General features: G+C 35.1%; 1 protein-coding gene across 6 annotated transcripts in view; it reads left to right on the top strand.

Annotated features, from left to right (window-relative positions):
- LOC128168017 (receptor-type tyrosine-protein phosphatase epsilon-like) overlaps window positions 1-14,676 on the top strand; it is a 33,453-nt gene extending 18,777 nt beyond the window's left edge. For 4 of the 6 annotated variants that reach the window (XM_052834067.1, XM_052834070.1, XM_052834071.1 and 1 more), the window contains 29 exons: window positions 344-676; window positions 816-907; window positions 1,330-1,588; window positions 2,020-2,252; window positions 2,854-2,920; window positions 3,049-3,155; window positions 3,314-3,488; window positions 3,577-3,667; window positions 3,787-4,063; window positions 4,588-4,627; window positions 5,089-5,200; window positions 5,798-5,898; window positions 6,013-6,033; window positions 7,638-7,813; window positions 7,943-8,030; window positions 8,146-8,222; window positions 8,318-8,354; window positions 8,552-8,649; window positions 8,740-8,862; window positions 9,027-9,175; window positions 9,924-10,059; window positions 10,703-10,852; window positions 11,083-11,182; window positions 11,324-11,397; window positions 11,539-11,673; window positions 12,024-12,155; window positions 12,544-12,701; window positions 12,976-13,111; window positions 13,419-14,676. In XM_052834067.1, coding sequence (XP_052690027.1) covers window positions 344-676; window positions 816-907; window positions 1,330-1,588; window positions 2,020-2,252; window positions 2,854-2,920; window positions 3,049-3,155; window positions 3,314-3,488; window positions 3,577-3,667; window positions 3,787-4,063; window positions 4,588-4,627; window positions 5,089-5,200; window positions 5,798-5,898; window positions 6,013-6,033; window positions 7,638-7,813; window positions 7,943-8,030; window positions 8,146-8,222; window positions 8,318-8,354; window positions 8,552-8,649; window positions 8,740-8,862; window positions 9,027-9,175; window positions 9,924-10,059; window positions 10,703-10,852; window positions 11,083-11,182; window positions 11,324-11,397; window positions 11,539-11,673; window positions 12,024-12,155; window positions 12,544-12,701; window positions 12,976-13,111; window positions 13,419-13,481 — 3,740 coding nt within the window. In that variant the 3' untranslated portion in view covers window positions 13,482-14,676. The remainder of the gene's footprint in view (window positions 1-343; window positions 677-815; window positions 908-1,329; window positions 1,589-2,019; window positions 2,253-2,853; window positions 2,921-3,048; window positions 3,156-3,313; window positions 3,489-3,576; window positions 3,668-3,786; window positions 4,064-4,587; window positions 4,628-5,088; window positions 5,201-5,797; window positions 5,899-6,012; window positions 6,034-7,637; window positions 7,814-7,942; window positions 8,031-8,145; window positions 8,223-8,317; window positions 8,355-8,551; window positions 8,650-8,739; window positions 8,863-9,026; window positions 9,176-9,923; window positions 10,060-10,702; window positions 10,853-11,082; window positions 11,183-11,323; window positions 11,398-11,538; window positions 11,674-12,023; window positions 12,156-12,543; window positions 12,702-12,975; window positions 13,112-13,418) is intronic. The other 2 variants (XM_052834069.1, XM_052834068.1) reach the window with 2 other exon arrangements.
- The last annotated feature ends 7,622 nt before the right edge of the window (window positions 14,677-22,298 follow it).

Consider the following 22,298-nt stretch of genomic DNA (forward strand, 5'->3'; position numbering starts at 1 on the left):
CTTTAGAGACAAGATAAAATTGGTTTGTTTGAACCTAATGTAAAGTTCTGTCATTGAAGATTGAAATATTTTTTTTACTTTGGCTCAGTTTGATATGATCTAACAATTTTGATATTTATGAGTTTTAAAAATAATGCTTCGCTTCCAGAATCGAGATCATTTTATTTTTGGTTTATTGAATTTAGAATATCAGCTGTTTTGCTTTCCTTTAAGTTGCTATTACAAGCTCAATAATTATCGCTTTAAATAACATTTTGAATCAACAAATACTAGAAGGTCCATTAACAAACAAATCATAGAAAACGCTATCGTAGTTTTTATTTGTGCATTCTTTTTATCATAGAGTTACCTGTATTGTCTCACCCCCCAAACATTGCCAAAGAGGGACCAGGGGTGAGGGAGGTGGTAATCACGTGGCTGCCGTGGAGTAAGGCTAACGGAGACGTGGGGGAGCCGCCCATCATGTGGTACAGCATCTGGCTCAACACCCTCGGTCTGGGCCGGGAGGAGAAGGCGGGCATCGTGACCCACTTCAACTGTGGCAAGGAGTGCAACTTTACCATAGAAGAACTGGAGCCCAACACGGACTATGGGGTGCGGATATCGACCCGGAGGGACGGTGAGGGAGGGGAGGGAATCCCCGGGCCGGTCAGGAAGTTCCGCACGCTCTGCGCGGGTGAGCTGCTTGTTACGTCTATTTGATGAGTAACACGCACTGATTGCAATGATATTTGGTTTGAATGTTTGTATAATGTTTGAGAGATTAATCTTCGGTTCTAATCAGTGTTTGCCCTGAACGAGTGTATATTTTGTAGAGCCCAGTCAGCCCCCACTGATAGAATCCGTTACCAGTTCCTTTGAATACAATTCATCATTCCCAGAAACACAATTAATAGTCATGTGGAGGGTAGGTTTTTCTATTACACTTGAAAGAAGCGCTATCTATCTATATACACATTTATTTTTCGGTTTTCTTATCTAGCTGATGTGAAAATTAGATAGTTATTAAAACATTTCGACCTTGTTTATGGAAGTTGTTGTAAAGCAACCACCGATGTCTGAACGATGAAAAAAATTAGATTCTAACAAACACAAAACCACCAAATCAAAAGAATCTGAAGATTCGTACAAGAAGAAATAAGATAAAAAAATTAAAAAGAATTGGTTCAAAATTGATTTGGTTACGAAGAAAACGCGTTCACTCAAAATGAAATCAGTCCGATGACGTCATTCATCGGTGGAAATATATATACAAAATGCGCACATCAATTATTTAGCAATTATCTCATATAAAACGATTGAGCACGATAATTGTTTTTCTTTGTCCAGGATCCCCCCGAAGATTCATGGAACTGCAACAATATCAGTCTCTATTACATCGATCTGCACAGTAAAACTTTAGACTACGGCCAGAGGAACACCATTAGGGTGGCGGGGGACACCCCGGGGAACCTCAAGAACGTCAAGAGCGCGGTCATACCTGACCTGATCCCGGCCACGGAGTACTGCGTCACCATGAGCTTCACCAACGGCCAGGAGATGTTCAGTCCAAAATCAGAGGAGAAGTGCATCGTTACCTTACAGACAAGTACGATAATAAACTTCCAAATGACTGGGATTTCTCTCATAAAGATATAATGCCCCCTCACCCCCCAAAAATAAGTAAAAATAGTGTTAGATTTTGTTAGAAAGTAATATGCGTGTGACATTCTATTTATCAATTTTCATAAATCGTAAAAGGGGTTTGAAGTTAAACATGTATACACAAGCCAGGAAAATAGTTTCTAAAAAATCTTACAAGTTTCTTCTCTAAATCTTAATTGCTAATCATTCTGTCAAATGTAGACAGGTTTTGAGATGTTGTTTTTTGGAGATCTGCAATATCTTTCTGGCATGAAAAAAAACTAACCCTTATTCCAACATACAGAAGAATCCCTCCCCCCTTAACACCTGTGCGCATCACGCACATGGCAGAGATCTTCTCTCACATTATCACTGACCGTGCCATTCTTTCCGTAGCACCTGCCGCCCCTCGGAACTTTAAGTTGCTGGAGCGAACGAGTTCCTCTCTGACAGTCACGTGGGACGCCCCATTAAGGAGCTCCAGCAAGATCAAGGCCTACAGGATAGTCCTGTGGAAGGGGTTCTGGAAGGAAATGGCGCAGCCCCGAGGGATAGAGATCCGGCCCACGTCCAGTGCGAAGGAGTATACCATAGAAGACTTGGAACCTAACACACAATACAATTTAGAGGTTATTGTCTTTGAGTCCTGGCGTCAGAATCATGAAGCAATTTCAGACTTGAGTCAAAATTTCAGCCAGTTATGAAATTATTGTTTATCATAATATCACAATTAAAATTTGTAATTAACAACTTTATAAGACACTTTTAAAAGCATTTGAATTTTAACAGTGTTTCCCATCAAGAGACATTAAGACAGTATACAATTTTTGACTTAAGTCTAAAATTGCTGCATGATCCTGGAGCCTTGACTCCCCTCTGTTTTGCAGTGTTATAGAGCTGATGGTTCCACGTTCCTCGTTTCAACAATTGACAGACACTTTATACATAAGAGAATGAAAATATAGTTTAATGTCTAATTCGATACCGTATTACTGCATGAAAACTATGCCTTATTATAGAACTGTTTAAGCAAACTTTATCTTTGAAAGCTTATTTATCATTATAAAACAATTCTTAAAGATAGATTTAGGATTTTTGTAATGTGAATGAGATATTGATTGGATATGAAATGTGGGTGCAAGGCTTTTGTTGACAAAGACTCACTACAATGTTAGTTTTTATTTCAAATGAATGTTTTACGAGTATTTTGATTTTTCTCAACTTTTATAGATTAAGGCAGTAAATTCCGCTGGAGAAGGAGACTCCTCTCTTCTGTCTGTTTCTACGTCGGAAGGAGGTAAGAAATATTCAAACTAGTAGATAACTCTTAGATCACATGAATCTATTACACCCCTCTCCCAGAGTTTAGAACGAAAAGTAAACGGGCGGTATAAAAGATTAGCATTTTTGTGAATTTTGTTTTAGTTCCCTCAGAAGTGACATCCTTTAAAAACGAATCCCGAACTGCCCACTCTATTTCTCTAGTGTGGATTGAGCCAACTATGAACAATGGAAATATCCAATCGTATTTGGTGAGCATATACATATCTTATTTTCAAGGACTTTTTTTTCAAAACAGTTTTTGTAAATTCTGTGTACAGGAAACGCTTAAATGCTCGTATTTTTCAACCAAAAATCCAATCAAATTTATTACACAAACCTTATTTATATTGCTGGAACCATTTTATAGGTTGAGTGCGCTTCTAGAAATTCTAAGTCCCACAAGAAAATAGTCCCCAGTACTGCCAATCGAGTAACGATTAACGGATTACGGAGTGGGACCCTGTTCAATTGCAGCATCAGTGCCTCTACAAACCAGGGATCTGGCCCAGTCAAGTCCATTCGAGTGTGGACAAAAAGCATAGGTACAGAATGCTGTAACGATCTGAAAGATCGAATTCCCTTCAAGACAATCTGGCCTGGTTGATTTAACCTTTTTTCCATTCTAAATAGATCCCATTCAGCCCCCAGCTCCGGTCATTTTAGAACGCTCTACAACTACTATCACTGTATCTCTACAACCTCTGGAAGACGAAAATATAAGGTAAATTGATCATCTAAAGACATCCAAAGAGATCTATTTTCACATAGCAAAAGAGTGAATTTCCACTTTAACCATATTTATAAGTAAAATACTGAAATTTTTTTCAATTTATCTACCAGCTTCTACCGAATCATTGTGGAAGAAACCTCTTCTGCAAAGTCTTATCGAATTTCAAAACGAGGCATTGAAGATGCCATCCGTGACGTCAGAATGGATTATAAAGGAGCCAAGGAACGTGACGTTCGAGTGTATATTGCAGCACAGTTACCACGTGACCATCTCTACCGCACCTTTGTTGTCGGGGACAACAAGACGTATGAAGGGTACTACAACGCGCCCCTAGAGCCACGCCGCGATTACTCCATTTGGTATGGGGCCTACACGATATCAGACGGGGTAAGAAATTTATTTTTTTTATAATTTCTTAAATATGTGTTTTATTATTCCCAGCCACAATAAAACTCGTAAAAATCTCACATTATTCCTAAAATAAGCGTTAAATTATACCCAACCACATTGAAGCTAAAAATATTACATCATCAGCGCAGCCAGTATCGAATCGTCTGCTTTAAATTGCTTAAGAAAGACATGTTGATTACACTGGTCTGATGTATCAAGCAAAAGTGAAAAGGTTACAACAATAAAAAGGAATCTGATTATTGTTTAGGGGAATGTTTCGGTCAGTATAAATGCAATTTTCGTGTAATTACCGAAAACGTGACAAGAATTGCATCGGCAGCGAATAAATCTCCTTCAGATGCAAGACAATAATTGGCCGCCTTAAAGCTCCTATTTGTGAAGATTAGTCGATATGCGATAGAATTGAGGGTGACAAGATAGTTTTGCATGCAGTAATCTGATGATTCTTGATTAGTAAAAATGGAATATCCTATTATTTTTTATTTTTGTATCATTTTTAGATGGAAAAGAAGTCGTTTTCTCTAGCATTAAGCGAAGAGGGTAAGTGCAAAGTGATTTATTCAGAGCGAATGTACAGACATCCAACGTATCAACTACCTTAACGCCTGGATCAGTTTAGGCCCTGTTATTGGGGCTCCAAGAACAATTATTTCATCTCGGATTGTTTCAGTTAAAGACTTTTTCTTCATTTTAACAAAGCAGCTTAAACAAGCTAGCTTTTGCCATTTGACAAAACTGCAATTACACCAGTCATCTAATATGCCACACAGCCTTCTCTCGTTTCCTTCAAGGGACCGATAACAGGCCAAACAATTTATTCTCTTCCATTTAAGAATGCTTTATATGGGACAGACACAGTTAGCACCGGGGTCCTCAGTATGCGAAAAAAAGGCATAACAATTAAGTGAATTTATTAATTGACTTTTCTCTGCATGTTTTATGAGATATTTGCAGTGACAGGCAGATCTAATTTCTCCCTCCTTCTGTTGTGTTTTTTGTAGCGCGCCGAGTGACGACGGCCCCCGAGAATAATCACGTGCCGGTCATCGTCGCTGTCATCGTTGTCTTCATCTTGCTTATCCTTGTGTTTGCGCTGTTCCTCTTCCTGTGGAGGTGAGACATGCACGCTCTGCTTTATGTAATGATAGTGCAATCCAAGAAAAAGCCCAAAGCAAAGAAAATTCACATCATTGTCTTAAAACAATTCTCCTAAGGCGCATTTAAATAAAGATCTACGAAGATATATTAACAGTAAAGCAACTGTTTATTTTTAATTTATTGACTTAATTTTTCAATTAACTACTGTTTATATAACACGTTCGCTGGGTAATATATTTTTTTGCAATTCTATTATTTCTGTTTTGAAATTCTTACACAATTAAGATATTAATGGCTGATTTGCGGTGATAAATATTTGCGACTAATATGTTCTCGCGAACATCGCAAAATTTTTTCGCGATATTGGTTCACAATATAACGTTATGGATCTTAGGTAAAATTTGTTAGTTTATACAAAGTTTATCATGTATTCAAACAGTCAGCGATTCCTGAATCCATTACAGCTTGTTGATTGATTTTCAAGTCACGGTATCATTTTGTACATTATAATCTTCATTATAAACGTCATCGACTAGATCAAACCTCCCATCTCATTTTGTGATTAACTTTTTCATTAAAAAATATTCGATTTTCTGTGATCTTGTTTTAAAGAAAGCGCCACATTGCCTCAGAAAGAGAAAAAGCGGAGATGCCAAACTTTGGACCCACTATAATCCCAGAGCCTGATACTTCCACCCCATCCACCCCCGTCGGTAAGAAACCAATGTTATTACGCAACATGCCTATCTATCTTTTCCTTCCTATCTCTAGACTCTTATATGAACAAACTTCTAGAGCTATAAAAGCAAATGTTTTGTGAATTTTAGAACTAGCACAATGGTATCGGAGTAAGTATTTATAATGTGGAGGTGTATTTATCAGCCATGTTTTTACCCTATAAATGATTTTATCGACCAATATTTTCAAAGTTCCCGAACTGCTTGTGTGAAATTGTTCTTCATTGTTCCTTTTGATTTCATTTTGCAATGCATGCTGGTTTATTGAAAACATTGAAAAAGGTGAGAGAAAATTTGTTGTATTCTGTTGTTCTGACACCTTTTGAAAATTGTCACTTCAGTTACAGTGGGCTTTTCTTTCTTTCTTTTTTTAATTTTAAAAAAATTCGTTGTTGCTTAATCAAGGACGTTTAGATAAATGTACTGTTCAAGGTTATTCTTAGAAAAAAAAAATAATAATCACTGCAACAAAGAGATTTTATAATCAGAGCGTAAATAGTCCCACCCCGAACCCGATAAGAAATGATTGGGATAAAAAAAATTGGAGCGATATGCACCTTCATGTATGTAGAGCATAAGTTGTATAAGTAATTACCACGGCCCAAAAAATCTTGATTGTTCTGCAATCAGGAAAATAAAACTTCTTGATTTTTTTTTCTAATCGACTTCCGAGCAAACAATTATAAAACAGCAGACGATTCACGAAGGCAATCAAAATTGTTGGCTTGTTTGCATATATACACACTGAGTGTCTAAGGTGGATGAGTTGGTAATGATTCTCACGTGTCTGTCATTTCGTAATTCATTGGGAGAACATTTCATGGGTTCAAGATGCACAATAACATTATCAACACAAAGGTCAGAAGGCGCAAAACAAAGCCAGGCACATAGTAAACAGTGTGTCGGGGGAGAGGGCAGAGTGCGAAACGATTGAGAAATGAGCAGCATGCATTGTTCTGTCAGGATCTGTGGATCATCCATTGCATGAGGTTGTATAGCGGGCATAGGGTTGGGGGAGGGGGGGGGAGGGGGATGAAGGAGAAGGGTGTTAAAAGAGGTGAATGAAGCGGGGAGAGTGTCGCATGAGATTAAGAGCATGAGAAGGTTTCATCAGTTTAAGCAGACAAAATCCCATTCTGATGTGTTGCGAAGATCAATGTTGTTCCGGCATGACTTTTTAATTATTTGTTTGTAAATGACACTGCTAAAGAAGACAAAATAGAAAAAAAAGAAGGAAAACAGGCCCAAGCATAGTGTTGCACATTGCAAATGTAGCTGCTTAATAGATTGATTTTATTGCAAGAATGTTTAGTCTTGCTTTATAAGAACATGCTTTAATCTAATTATTTTAATTCATTTGTTTACACACAGGATATATATTTGTAAGATTTAACTTTAAATTAACATTTTACGAAAACAGTAGTTGCTTTTTATGAAATTTCTTCATTCTAATCTTTTATTATTCACAGCTTAGAATAAAAAGCTTCGATGATACACACTTTATTTGTAGTCAAGCAACAAATTAAATTATTTTTGGTTTTATTTTTTTAGTCACATCATCACATTTCTTGTAAACCCATTTTGTATTTAAGAAACGAATATCAATCGAATCACATTCGCCCCTTTCCGTCACCGATAATGATGGTTACGGAAATGGCCGAGTAGTTACGATTAAGAAAAATATATCGATAACACTGTTTCTGTTTATTTTTTAGATGATATAGAAATCGAGCCCCTGCTGGAGCCCAGCTCTGGCACGGACGGGGACTCGGAACCAGTTTACGGTAATGTAGGTCTCTGTACCATAGTTCCGGTCAAGGTCGAGGATTTGTGGGATTATGTCAAGGCCAACAAGATTAACGATGCAGAGGGCCTCAAAAGGGAGTACAGGGTAAGTGTCTTGGAATACATTCAACTCAATATAGACATTAACACTCTCCAAAAAGGAATGAAACTTATATATTTGGCCAAAATATTTATGGACCTCTTATTCATAATAATTTGGTTATTTTTCCTCCAGCTGATTCCTGCAGGCTTAACTGCTAGCTGTGAAGTTGCGAAGAAACCAGAAAATAAAGACAAAAACCGCTATGGAAACATAATTGCATGTAAGTCAAGCCAAACCAATGTCTAAAACTCAAAGAGTAAAGTTTTTCCGGTGTTGTAAATCCAATTGTGTCTGTTTAAATTTTATTCAGTAATTTGGTTTCGTCGATATTTCAGATGACCACTCTCGCGTGGTACTGAAGCCCGTGCATGGAGATGTACACGATGACTACACCAATGCCAACTACATTGAAGTAAGGGGCCTAACGAGGATTTTTTATATTAAAAGATATGAAGTAATATTGTTGTGTATCAACACCGTCAAAATGTTTTATTTTTATATTTTCAGGGCTACAAAAGGTCGAAAGCTTACATTGCGGCTCAAGGTAAGAATGTTTTTCGAAAAGGAAGATATTTCAAAATCACTTGCAGAATATTAGATCTCGTATAATATTGATAAAATCCATTAAATCCATTTTGTCCGAGGGTATATGTCATCGTGTCCTAGCATTGTTATAGATATTTCAAACGTATTCCAATAATTTTGATGATATTGTATGCTATTACATGTATCCATTCATAGGGCCTACAAAAACTACAATGGACGACATTTGGAGAATGGTCTGGCAAGAGAAGTCCCGAACGGTTATAATGCTCACCAACCCCACCGAGACGGGAAAAGTAAAGAAATTACAAATCAAACAAATTTAAATGAATATAACTTATTGTAAATTTCTTTCTTACTATATAAGTGATATATTTCATTTGCAGAAAAAATGTGAGCAGTATTGGCCGGAACCTAACGAGACAAAAGATTACGCTGGAATCAAAGTCAAGTTTGTCTCGGTTGAGAGTCATCCAGATTTCTCAATAAGAACATTCCATATACAAAAAGTAAGCATCCTTCGTATAATAGTGTATATTGGTTTTTAGAATAAGTTGTTCTACTATTTTTAAGTCACCAGAAAAAGGAAAACCTTGAAATTATCTAAGTTATTTATGGAAATAGGGTCCAAAATGAATGCATTTCTATTATTTTCGTGCTACTTTTAAAACAGGATGGTGAAAATCGAACCATCAAACAGTTCCACTATACCACTTGGCCAGACCATGGGGTCCCTAAGTTTGGACACTCCCTGCTGTTGATGAGACAAAAGATCCGCACCTATGATCCCCTTAATAACGGCCCGCCTATTGTACACTGCAGGTACGCGTAGGAATATTCTATTATACATTCACAATTAATTATTGCAAAATATGTACATATATTAAATGCAAGATAAAGGCCTATTCTGAAATTGCGGTCTTTACATACTGCAAATGGGACATTTCCAACTGCTAAGTCCTTCTTAGTAAGGAATAAAGTCGTCACATGACCCTTGGACAATATATGTAGTATATATAGTCGATTTTTTTTAATAGCACCAATGGTCAATCCAGTTAGAAAAAAAAAACTTTACTAGTTTAGCGGAAAGCAATACATTTAGAATTGCGGGATAGTTGTTATTAACATAAATGTTTGCTGCATGTGTTGTATTGGTCAATCTGAAGAAAAAAAATCTTTTTGCAAATATTTGGGTTTTTTATCAAGTAAGCAAAACATTAAAATTTGCAGGATAATTGTATCAAAATGAAGAAGGTTTAGTGCTAGTTGCATCCTCAAATTTTTATCATTACTGCCATAAGCGGTATGTGATGTGTAAACCAGTGCTCTTTGTCACCAATGGTCAATCCAAATTTAAAAGAAGTACTTTGGCAGCTGTGAATCGGTTTTTCGAAATCATAATTGTAAAATACACGTAGTTAACGCCCAAACCTACTGCACTAAGATGTAAAGATCGATAACAATTTTGGTTCAGAAAACATTTATAGAATAATACTAAAATACTTAAAATAATTCTAAAATACTTAAAATAATTAAGTAAAAAAAATGTTCGCTGCTTGTTGTTTTCCAGTGCTGGCGTCGGTAGGACGGGTACGTACATAGCAGTGGACGTCAACCTTGAGCAGGCCAAGCACGAGGGGATCATAGACGTCCACAACTTTGTCCAGTTAATGAGGACACAGCGGGTCAACATGGTCCAGACACTGGTCAGTCTCAGCACATATTCAATGGCCGCTAAAATCAATAATCATCAATAATTGATTTTTTCGATAACTTTGATTTTCCATGAAAAAATATGCAGTGTATATTTATTGGTGATACTATAATTCTTATCAGGCGATCTACGTTAAATAATTTAATGTCAGTATCTTGCGTCGTAAAAGTGGTCTCGTATTTGAATTAACAGGTTAAAATCAACATTTACAAGAAGTTATTGTGAACTGATATTTCATACCTGGCTTTAATCACGCCCCCGTTTTTATGTAGGTTAATTAACTATGTTTAAAAAAAAACTAGTTAAGATTGTTTTGACATTTTTAATTTGCGTGACATTCCCAGAAGCCCAGTACTTGGCAATATGCATGGAAATAAAGTTTTGGGTACACATTAAACGTGCATTTAGAAATTTCCCAGAAGAATCTTTACTTTAGTTTCGATATGGTTTTTTTATGAAACACAAGACCAGAGCATTTTGCAAAAAAAATATCTCCAGAAACATTAAGAAACAAACAGAAGTTAATTATCAAAGAAATGCTAATTGCTTCGGTTCCAATCGCCTGTTTTTCTGACATTTATATGATAAACGCGTTTATCCTTCGCTCATCCATGACTGCGTTGCTTTTTTTGCAGGAACAATATATCTTCGTCTATGACGTCTTGTTGGAAGCGCTTATATGCGGGGATACCACGATGGCCGCGGCCTCTTATCCCAAGACCTTGTCAGAGATGTTGGAATACGATCAGAGCATCGGCAAAACCAAGCTAGAGGAACAGTTCGAGGTTAAATTCTATGCCTTACATCTCCTTTTTGTTGCTTTGAAATCTGAGCGCTTATCAACATTTCCAGTTTAAGAAACTTTTAAGACATATATACCAATGGCTCTTGCCAGCTGTTTATTTTTCCCCCTCAAATTCCATTTTGAAATGTTGAAAGAATTTCTTTGACATTATCAGCTGGCTTTCCATTCTTTCTCTAATTTTGTTTTTATCTTGATTTGTTTCTTGTGTAGGTATTGAACTTGATATCATCGACAATAGAGAAAGAAGACACCACTGTAGCCTTAAAACCAGAAAATATTTTCAAAAACAGAGACAAAAATGTCATTCCAGGTACTTCTTATCACATCAGCAGAATGTACAAATTGTTTTTGGCACTTTTTTCCGAAACTTTTTTTTTCCCGGGTTTATTTGCGGAAGCGATGCAGTTGTTTTTGATGGCAATTATTTATGGGTGTTTTTGTTGCGTTACAGCCAACAGATGTCGCCCCTACCTAGTCACACCCGTAGAAGACTACAACAATTACATCAACGCTGTCTTCCTGAATGTAAGTTTCTCGCGCGCACCTGCTTACCGGTTTTGGCATTGAGGAGCTTTTGATCTTGCTGCCGCTATGTTATAGAGTGGGTTTTTTTATACTCTCTTTCTCATATATTGTCTCTCTATCTCTCTGGCGCTCTCATTCCAGGGTTATCGGAGGAAAGATGCCTTCATCGTTACTCAGATGCCCCTGCCAAACACCGCTGTCGATTTCTGGAGAATGATTTATGACCAGAATTCCTACTGCATTGTTATGTTGAATGAAATCGAGGAGACAGATGAAGTACGCTTTTTATTCTTTTACAAAATAAGAAAAGTTACAGACCAGGAAATAAAATTTTCCTTATTTCTGCCTCATGTGCTTCCCACTTCTGGAAAAATTAAAACGAATATAGTTCAAACGTTCCACTGGTTATAAAGAAAAGCGAGATAACTCGAAGTTATATATTATTGTTTTTATGCAGCCAACACATATTACAAGTTCGTACGTTACGTTTGAATTTAAAAACTGAACTATTTTAAAAATAAAAACACCAACATATATGTAATATTAAAAAATGGGATTTTTTTTTTCAATCTCATGTATATTGTAAACTTGCCTTGTTAATTGTTATTAACTAATTTGTTGATTAGATGTGTCAGCAGTACTGGACCCTAGAGACCTGTGGAGAAAAGTTCGGACCATTCATCGTGGAGACGACGGCAGAAATCAAGTCTGATCCCAGCATGACAGTGAGGGATTTCACAATAACAAATACACTCAACGTAAGTCTAAAAGCCAGTGTGGATTGTGACATTAATTTTGTCAAAATTATACACGAAAATATAAAAATATTTCTAATTATTATAATCGTAGAATTGAACTGAAAATGAAATATGTACAGAGCCTCTGAGGTAATTCTTTTTTTTAAAATCAAATCTTTCAGTCCATAGAATAGTAATTTTGTCACTAGCACCCAAAAAACCTTTTACTGGAGCAGTACTTTCCTAACAAACCGAAACGAAATTTACTCCTTAATTAAACACTAATGAGAAAATGAGGAATTTCCATACAAGTTAAAAATGTTCAACTGTCATTAAAGTTTTCTACATAGTCATCACAGGCTGTTATTATCAACAAGTGATGAATTCTCGTGTCCATCCCGCTTTTCAGCCCCAGGAGGTTCCCCGCGTGGTGCGACAGTTCCACTTCCACCGGTGGCCGGACGCCTCCCCCGTCCCCAACACCAAGGCCTCGCTACTTGACCAACTGGAGAATGTGGACACCTGGCAGAAACAGTTCCAAAACACGCCGGTCACCGTCCACTGCATGTAAGGCAAAACTTTGATTGAAACAGCTTAAGATATAAAATATTCATTATTTATTAATTTTCGTTAGTTTGTCGTATGGTTTTATCATTGTTTTGTTTTGTTTTTTCGTATTTTGCATTTTAGAAAAAAAATATGTTTACCAATTTCCGCAGGACTATTTATATCAATATCTGAATTTAAAATTTGAAGAAATGTGTCTTTTTTAATTTTTTTTTCTTTATTTGTATCCCATTTGGATGAAAAGTTTGATCTTTTGTAAACTGTTGTCTGCTAGGAATGGAGTGGACAGGAGCGGGCTCTATGTGGCGGCGAGTTGTATCGTGGAGCGGATCAAATGCGACAGGGAGGTGGACGTGTTCCAGTCAATCAAACAAATGCGACAAAATCGATCTCAACTTATCTGTAACATGGTCAGTTTTGCTATTTTGGAAGTGACGGAGACTTTTTACAATTTCTGAAGTTTAAAATCTTACTCATAACTCATAAGTATAAATATATTTTGATTAAAATTATGAAGCATAGCTTATTCGATTGATCATATTAAATTTATTTCACATATTATGTTATAAATATATATCGATTGGGCTTAGGTTTGTTATTTTTATAGCAAATTTTAAAAACTACAAGTATGCGAAACTTTGGTATTCAAATTAAGCATGCGTTTATATAGATCTGTTTATGGCTAAGGATTAAAAATCCTTTTCCTTTGATTTTCAGGAACAATACCGATTCTGTCATGAGTTGGCCCTGGAACACCTGCAGACATCATCCTCGTCATGACGTCATAGAAATTACGCGTGTAGATCACAGAACACTGTCTACCCAGAGTAAGTGGTGCTGGCGACGTCATAATCCAAAAATAGAATATTCAAGATTTCAGAATCGCTCGCTCTCTGAAATCTGAAAATATGGTGCTAGTATCAGTGAATTAAACTATACATATTTTGATTCCTATTTTTCTAAGAATCTGCTGGCGAGTTATTGGGTATATAATTTATTCAATATCAATCACACAATAGTTTAGTCCGTCTGTCGTGGAGAATATTGTTTCCATGACGAAGAAGAAGAGGAAGAAAAATAAAAGGAAAAGAAGCAAGAAAAGAAGCCCATTCATTCTTTAGTTGGTTGTTTAAACGAGAAAAGTGTGAGCGTAGCTTTTATCATCACATCACATTGATAGCTGATCGAAGTGTGTATCCATAGCTTTGTATCATCTGACAATATCTGTGATATAATTATTATAAGACTGAGAGAGTATGGATTGAACTCATAGAATCTAGTCGAGAATTTGTGCAATATATTATTATGGTATTAAAAAAACACAATTGTTTCATGAAGCTGAAAGAAAACTTGCTAAAAATCAGTCACTGTTTTCAGGAATTTGATATTAATACATGTATTAAGTAAACGGCGGTTGTTCTTGAATAATGTTTTTTTTTTCACAAAGATTATGTTAATGTTAATTTATTGAATTGAACTTCCGAAATTATTTGCACAATGACATAAAAAAAAATTATTTGAATAAAAGGTGAGGAAGAAAGGGTATTGTAATTGGAATAAAAAAATAAAAGCTTTAAAAAGAAGGTAAAGTGTTGTTTTTAAATATGAAGCATTTTGACTACTAGTTTGTTATATTAAAACCTCTTTTCCATTGTCATTTTTTTATCAATGATCTTGTAATCTGTGGATTAAATCACGTGTATATGTCTGACATGTTTAAATTATACTGATGTTATATTTATTGTAATTCATAATTAAGACCTTGTTGTATGGTAAAATATGCTATTTGTAACATATGGCCGGCTTTTAATCATGGACATCTTTGCGTGGAGGGAAATTCCCGCACTGTATGTGACAGACTTCAGTGACTTGTATGAGTATCTTCAGATATGATCGTTGAGCTTTCAGTTATTGCGATATGTACTTCTAATTGTAATAATGTACCAAAAAATATACGAATAAACATATTATATGACATGACTAGTTTTTCTGATTGAATACAGTACGTATGGCAGTTTTTGGTCTGTGCAGCGACACGCTAACGTTGTTGACGTTGCTATTGTCATGTTGTAAATTTTGAATTTACTGGGTGGGTGTAAATACAAAATTTACAACATGACACATGTTGTAAATTTTGTATTTACACCCACCCAGTACTATCCCACGACCTGTCTGCAATTGTTATTGATTTTGGGCTTGTAAAGTAGATAATGAAAATTAATTAAAACGTGTCTTCATTCACAGAGAGTTCGTTTCACTAGATGAATTGTTGTTCTTAAGAAAAAAAAAAGGAAAAATAGAATTTCTTTTAATTCAAACTCTTTTTTTAATATAAAAACAAAAAAATATAATTGAATGGAAAACGTGAGTAGAACAAGTAATTTACTACATTGTTTAGCAGGAAACTGTGATTTTTGCTTAAATATTAGTAAGTAATCAAAATCATTTTATTCAAAAGATAAAGTCGATTTCATGCAACTCGCTTGTACTTTGTTTACACTGAATACCCCCGATAAAGAGCATCATTAAATTTGATGTATTTTCATTTTGCTACTCCCCCATACGTTTTCTGTTTTCTGATTGAATATAATTATCATTAAATTCAAGCGTCAACGTGGTTGGTGGACTTTGATCACAACAGCAACAACAACCAGTAACAGTTTGTCTGTGATATTATCGAGAATAAAGAATTTATTAAATTATGCATATAATACACACCTACATACTGGACGATTACCCATCAGACGCCCTACACAGGATGTAGAAGCTGACTCACTGGGCCCGCGGGAGGAAGGAGGGGGCTCCGAAATATCAGCAAGCACCTGCTGCTTCTTACTCCTTTAGAATATTTTCGAACATACCTGAGTATTTGTTTATTTGCATATTGAGACAGGGACCGTTTTGCAGCACCTCGACGTCCAAACTTATTATAAGAAATGATGATTATGATTGATAAAATGGGTGGATATTCAAATAAAATCAATATAGATAAAATGATTAAGGAGCTTCTGATTAAATGCTTGAAATAACCCAGACATCATTATCGCATTAAGATGAAAGCGTGATACACAAAGGTACATTGCATGTTTTAATTGCCCTTTTTCTAATCCACGGAGTATTAGAATCCGGTTTTCGATAATTACGCATGCAAATGATATTTCCCGTTCTTGTTAATCCGCGATGAAAAGGGGACCAAATTCTGTATTTTTGATGCAAAAATAGCTCAATGACGTTGTCTAATCAAATATATCAATAAATAATTCAAATTTTTTTTTTAATTCTGACAAGCAACAGACTGTAAAATGAAAAATGTAATTTTCAGTAAATCAATTTTTAATGTCGTATAGCTAATTAGAGGCAGACTTGTTTGTGTGAGATCGTTGACTAATTCTAAGAAACATATCTCGTTTTATAATATAAGAGAGAGAGAGAGAGAGAGAGAGAGAGAGAGAGAGAGAGAGAGAGAGAGAGGGCGGGAGGGGGAGAGAGAAGAGATTATAATGATTTTGCATTTTCAATGACACTATTTGAAACGATTTTTAAATTATTAATCCACTTACGTTTGAATCATTTGTTTTAATAAGTGCATTTATAAATGCAAACCGTGTTTAAAAATATATTATAATACCAGAACAATTTTCAAATGATGACACATAAGATCAATATTGGCTTGGTAAGTAATTCAGACCCTTCAAATCATAAACGTGTCCATCTTTTTTTTCACACATTATATATATGTACATGCATATTTGCGGGTCACAAGTATTTAAAAAAAAAAATGAGTTGATTGAATTTCATAATTTGTTACCTATACGTATGTACCGGTATACCTTCATGTCGGATACTCTAAGCACATATGTTTATCTTCATCACTCGGTACTAGAAAAAAAAAATTAAGAATTAAGCTATTTTTTGCAGAAACCACTCTACTACCAAACACGATGTCACACACTAATACAATATCTGGCGACATTTAAAACTGGGTAAGAAATAGAAAGATGGTGACAGACCGTGTTGTTCGCCGAGGTTCCAATCTATGATTCAGTGAGTAAAGGTATAAACGCATCAATAGGTCACCATATATCAATGTATCCCCTGCACTCTTTGCACATATCTTATAACAAAATACACATTCTGTCTGTCTGGGGGAAGATATATTAATCAATTCTCTTTTGAACATCTGCACAGAGTTGTGTAATACATGTTTATGTTCTTTGCAAGTACATCCATGCATACCTTCGCTCACTATTCAAACCCTTCAAACATATATGTTCAAGCTACATTTTTTTTCGCCTCATTTTGTGCTATGTCACCGTGCTCTCGTTAGCTTCAAGAACAGGTGTTAATTCTATCAGGGTTTTCTACGCAATATCCGTAAATGAGTTTGGTTGGTGTTACAGATTTAGAGTTTTGTCTATTTATCCAAACTACATCATTGTTTGCACGTGTACTATCACTTTGTATGGAGGAGTGTTGTTTTGGTTCTATATGTTGTATTTTTATGATTTTGGCACAATGTTTAACATCTTTAGTGTTAAGTAGAAAGACCTGGGCTTGAGAGGTTATGCGCTAGACTATAAAGGTTACATCAACCTGATTTCGACTCAAGGAAATTGAAATATTCATAGGGGAAAACTCTCCTAATCACTTTAAGCGTCAGCATACTCTCTTCTGTTTTGTAGGGATGCTTAAACTGTTCCTTCGACACAATATACGTAGATTTAAACATATAAACAAAAATACATATCTAATCATCCAAAATCACAGAGCATCATAACTTCCAGAACAAATTGAAAGTGTGGGAGTACTAATCCAATCCGAAATCTCGGCAAGAAAAAAAAAACATTTTTCGGAAATCCTCAAAATCCTAATCCGATCCGGGATGTGGGGGGGGGGGGGGGGGGTGCGAAATTTTGAAAGAATTTGTTGTACGGATTATAGTGATGAAAGAAGATGGGAGAATAAGATAGCGCAAATGCCCGTTTGGTTTAGTCGTAAAATACAATTTCAATTTTTTTTTCCAATTAGATATATTTGATAATGTTATAATACAAGGTTACAAAAGGACAATTTCTAATTATTATATTTAGCTTTAAATATTATAAAAAATGATAAGAATTATAAATAAGCCCCTAATACTTTGGTGGATCGAACCCACTACCTAAAACCCGAGTACTATAAGATTACCTTATGCCTGGTGTTCTAACCACTGAGCCAATTGAGTCACTACAAAGTGCTGTGTTTAAATGCTACATGTACATGTATATGCGACTTTAGCCACGACTCTATGGACTTATATTATTTTTCTAAAACGTTAATTGTTGATGTACAAAATGACATTTTTAAAGGATAGTGGGTCATCTCTCCAATGTTTTTTGTTTATTGAAATCGGTTTAATTTTCAATAAACCTTAATTAGACTATGACAAAAATATAGAGCTCAGACCTACTCTATAAAAAAAAAAAACCGCTTTAATCAACATATTACAAATAATTAACAAATAATTTATTATAAGGGTTACAAATCGATGTTAATATGCTAAGTATAGTTTTTACATTGCTTGTGATAATTTAAAAGAGAAATTATCAGATTTGTCGATATTTTAATTTAACAGTATCTTATCTATCCTCATACGGGCATTTTACACGCCTTATTCACACATCTACTTTAACACTTTAAAAATTACTGTCTGAGACCTTGCCTTGGGTCTTGTGAATCTCTTACCGCGTCGGTAGTTATCGTAATTTGTCGTGTATTAGTGTGATGCGATGTCAACGACAACTTTTTTAACCACTGAAGTTATGTTAGAACTTTGTAAGACTGTCTTATGAGATCACTACGTAATTGTTTTGCTCAAATTAAAAATAAATGACCAGGGGCCCCATAGCTCACCTGAGCAGCAATAGCCATAACTGATCAGAAAAACTTGATATACGTTCTAAGAGTATCAATTTTTAAATTTTAACGAGAGAATCTTTCACTGCCATTCCAAAAATATATTGATAATATACTTTGTATATTGATAAAAATGAAAAAAAGACATGTAAACTACGATTATTATCATGACTATTACCAGGTATATATATGAAAAGATTTAAAATGACTTTGTATAATACAATATCATGATTATTACTTCATTTCATTTTCATGACAAAAAACTTGTTGTGTTGATGTTATTCAGATCAATTTCTTGGCTATCTGCTTTAATATCGATACCATTTTTTTTTATCGCACTGCAAAAATTACGGAAATAGGCAACAATTTCAAGTGTGATTTATCAGATCTAATATATGAAAAACAGTATTAACTCGAAAGTTTTAAGCGGTGTATCTTTCCTAAATGAATAGCTGAATTACAGAAACAGTTCTAAACTGGTATTCTATGTGAACATGTATGTAAGTAACCAGAGCACGTGCTTAAATCATGCCGTCAGTCCCAACAGTAAAAAAAAAGTCGATCGGATTAAACGAATTTTACATTGTATCTTGATATTTGAATTTATTACAGTCCCCTAAGATATAGTTATGGGGAATTAAATTATTTGGGTCAAAGTAAGCATTAATATCATCGATTTTTCCGACACAAGTAGCAAAAAGGCCAGCGTTGAAAAAATCTATTAACTTCTAGGCATTTCTAATGCACGCTGCACGTTAAGATTATGTCCCCCAAAACACTCTACTCCAGCTTGATCGTCCTATTACAAATAACTGTAATTGACTTGTATAGAAGTGATTATTAAGTTACTTTTATATATCCTATAAGCCACTTCGAAAATTTGTCGCAACAAAGAAAGATAGGAGTCTTGTGTTGCCCATATTTGTAGGAAAGATCGTATAAATTATAAATGCCTAGTTTTATTGTTTTTTTCACTGAATAATGGAGAAAAATATTATATATGTATATAAATATATATATATATAGAGAGAGAGAGAGAGAGAGAGAGAGAGAGAGAGAGAGAGAGAGAGAGAGCTTATCACTTTTACTAGCATGTACTAAATCTTATAATTAGCTTTCTTTTTCGTAAATGCAGTAATCTATACCCGATTGCCATTTCAACAGATGCGATCTCATATCATAGAAACCAACGGAAGCATTGATATCCGGAAACCTAATTAACACAGAGCATACATGTACATGTATGTTTTATGAAGGAGGGTGACTAGCTGCTATTGTTGGTTTGATACTTTACTTTCCTATACTTAGTACGTAAGCCAGTACTTGGTTTATGTGAAGGTGTTTATACCTACTAGACGAGAAATTATATATATAACCCTGTTTTGTTGGGTTAATTGGTCTGTGACCTCATATATTTGTACGGTACTGTAGGAAATTCGTCTGGAATTGCATCCGTCGTGTGCAGTACGACGGGGTGGGAATAATGGCGTAGAGGCTCCAAGGTACATGTATAAGGTTTAGGCGCGCTGTGGGCCGTAGGGTAAAAAGAAAAGGTTTAACCCCTACCCTAAAGGTTTCTAGTGTTTAAAAAATTTGATAACAGAGAAAAGTTTAGTGGAATACATGATATTGTTCCCATTGTTCCACTAAGTCATGATCAATTATAAAAGTTATATTGTACATTTTAAAATTGAATACTGGGTGAATGTAATAACAAAATTTGTTTAAACTTTATCAACCCAACAACTTTAAAAGTAGTAATTCAATAAAACAAACAACATATGTAACCCCCCCCCCCTTCCACACACACACACACCTTTTAAAAAATTGATATGAACGATATCGATTCAGTTTAGATGTGAGCATGTTTTCCCCTTTCGTGTCGTCAGCCATTTGTCAAAGAGAGTCTAAAACGGTCGATTATCAGATTAAAAGGTACATGTACATGTATGTCTTATACAAACGTACTTTGGACGCTATTTGGTATTCAAGATTTTGTTTTTTAATCAGCAGATCATCATACCAGTAGGTCATCGCCCCCTCAAACTCAAAAGATTGCAGCAAACATTTGGAATGTCCTGAAGCACGACATCTTACACATCAAGCACAGTCAATAAAAAAAAATCCAAATGTTGCATTGGAAACATTTCTGATGCTGCATCATAAACGAAAACATAAAGATAAATTAACAGTGCACTGATATTAGAATCAGGAAAATAAAAAAGGGGGAAAACCCTCAATTTAGCTTTAAAAAATGTGTCTCACTTCGTTATCAACTCTGATGCTGATGACAAGGGATTTGAAAGGGGAAAATCGGTAACCACTGATTTGTTAATTTTAACTTTTGGTTCATCAAGTAAACGGAGCCGCGAAAGTCTTATCTGTAACCGCCTTAGGAAGGATAGAAAGCAAAAATTGTAATAACATGCCATAATAATTTGAACAACTGTTGGAACATGAAGTATAGCTTGACCTATGTTTCGGTGCACTTGCACTGTCTGACATCAAAACAAAATCTTGCTGGTATTGGAGCTAATTCGTTGTGGGCATACAGAAAAAATACCGTAGAATTTCTGCACCCAAAGTATGGAAGCTGTAATCCTTTTGTTGTTCTTGAAACTTTTGAAAACATAAAGCAGTTTGTGTTTTATGATAACTAATAAGCACGCGGCTATCGTATAGTGGTATAAAAGCATGTAAGTCTTTCTCAGTCAAATCATGAGCACAAAATCAGCACATATATAGAATAAGCAATTGTTAATATATCTTTACTGGTCACCGTACATAAGTGACTTATAATAAAAGTTCATTGTTAAAGGTTAATTACAATTAAGAGTTTTAATATCTTGTATCCGTTGATCGTCGTCCCTAGACCAGTCATCATTGAGATTTTTAATCTTCCTGGTCATTTCGGTGACACCATGATTCAAACCTATGTCACTTATCCTTTTCTTTCCAACTGGTTACAAAGCAGACGAGGTCGCTAGGCAGATCGTAAACGATGAACTGCACAATTAAAGAATGTGATTTACAGCTTTATTTTCAAAGATTTAAGTTTATTTTTCCATTGAAAAATTTACACTTTGATACCCGAATGACAAAAAGCTCGTTATTAATGAAAGAAGATCAAGTAAATGCTAGTGCTTAATTCGTAATGTCATCACTGTAAAACCAGTAGTCCGCGTACAGCATTATAAAGCATCTATTTTTTTTTATCTTTGTTGCGTGCTAAAATACAAAAATGGCAATTCAGTGACAAATATAGAATGTTGTTTTGAATATTTTTTTTTTATCTTTGGGCAAGTTTTATTTTTGAACAAGTGAATGCTAGTATATGCTAGAGCCAAAAATATAAACCCATTTATATTTTCATACTGTATATTCTATGAATATCTGTATGATATAACTGGTCGTGTCTAAATATAAGTTTACGGATGTCTAACCTATCCGTAGGGGTTCTCTGCACACTGTGCTTTATATCATTTTAAGTAGTGCATCTCAAAATGGAGATCGATTTAAAATTATATTGAAAAATTGTTTAATCGACGAATTTGTTTGTCAAACTTTGCAGTGCAGTAGATACAGTATGACAGCAGACTACTGACCAACAGAACCCGAAGAAGCATACGACAAGAACTTTGGATAATTTGCGCTGCAAATTAAAATATTTTGTAAATTGCCCCCCCCCCCCCCCAAAAAAAA

Source organism: Crassostrea angulata, chromosome 10 (genome assembly GCF_025612915.1).
Source record: "Crassostrea angulata isolate pt1a10 chromosome 10, ASM2561291v2, whole genome shotgun sequence".
NCBI lineage: Eukaryota > Metazoa > Mollusca > Bivalvia > Ostreida > Ostreidae > Magallana > Magallana angulata.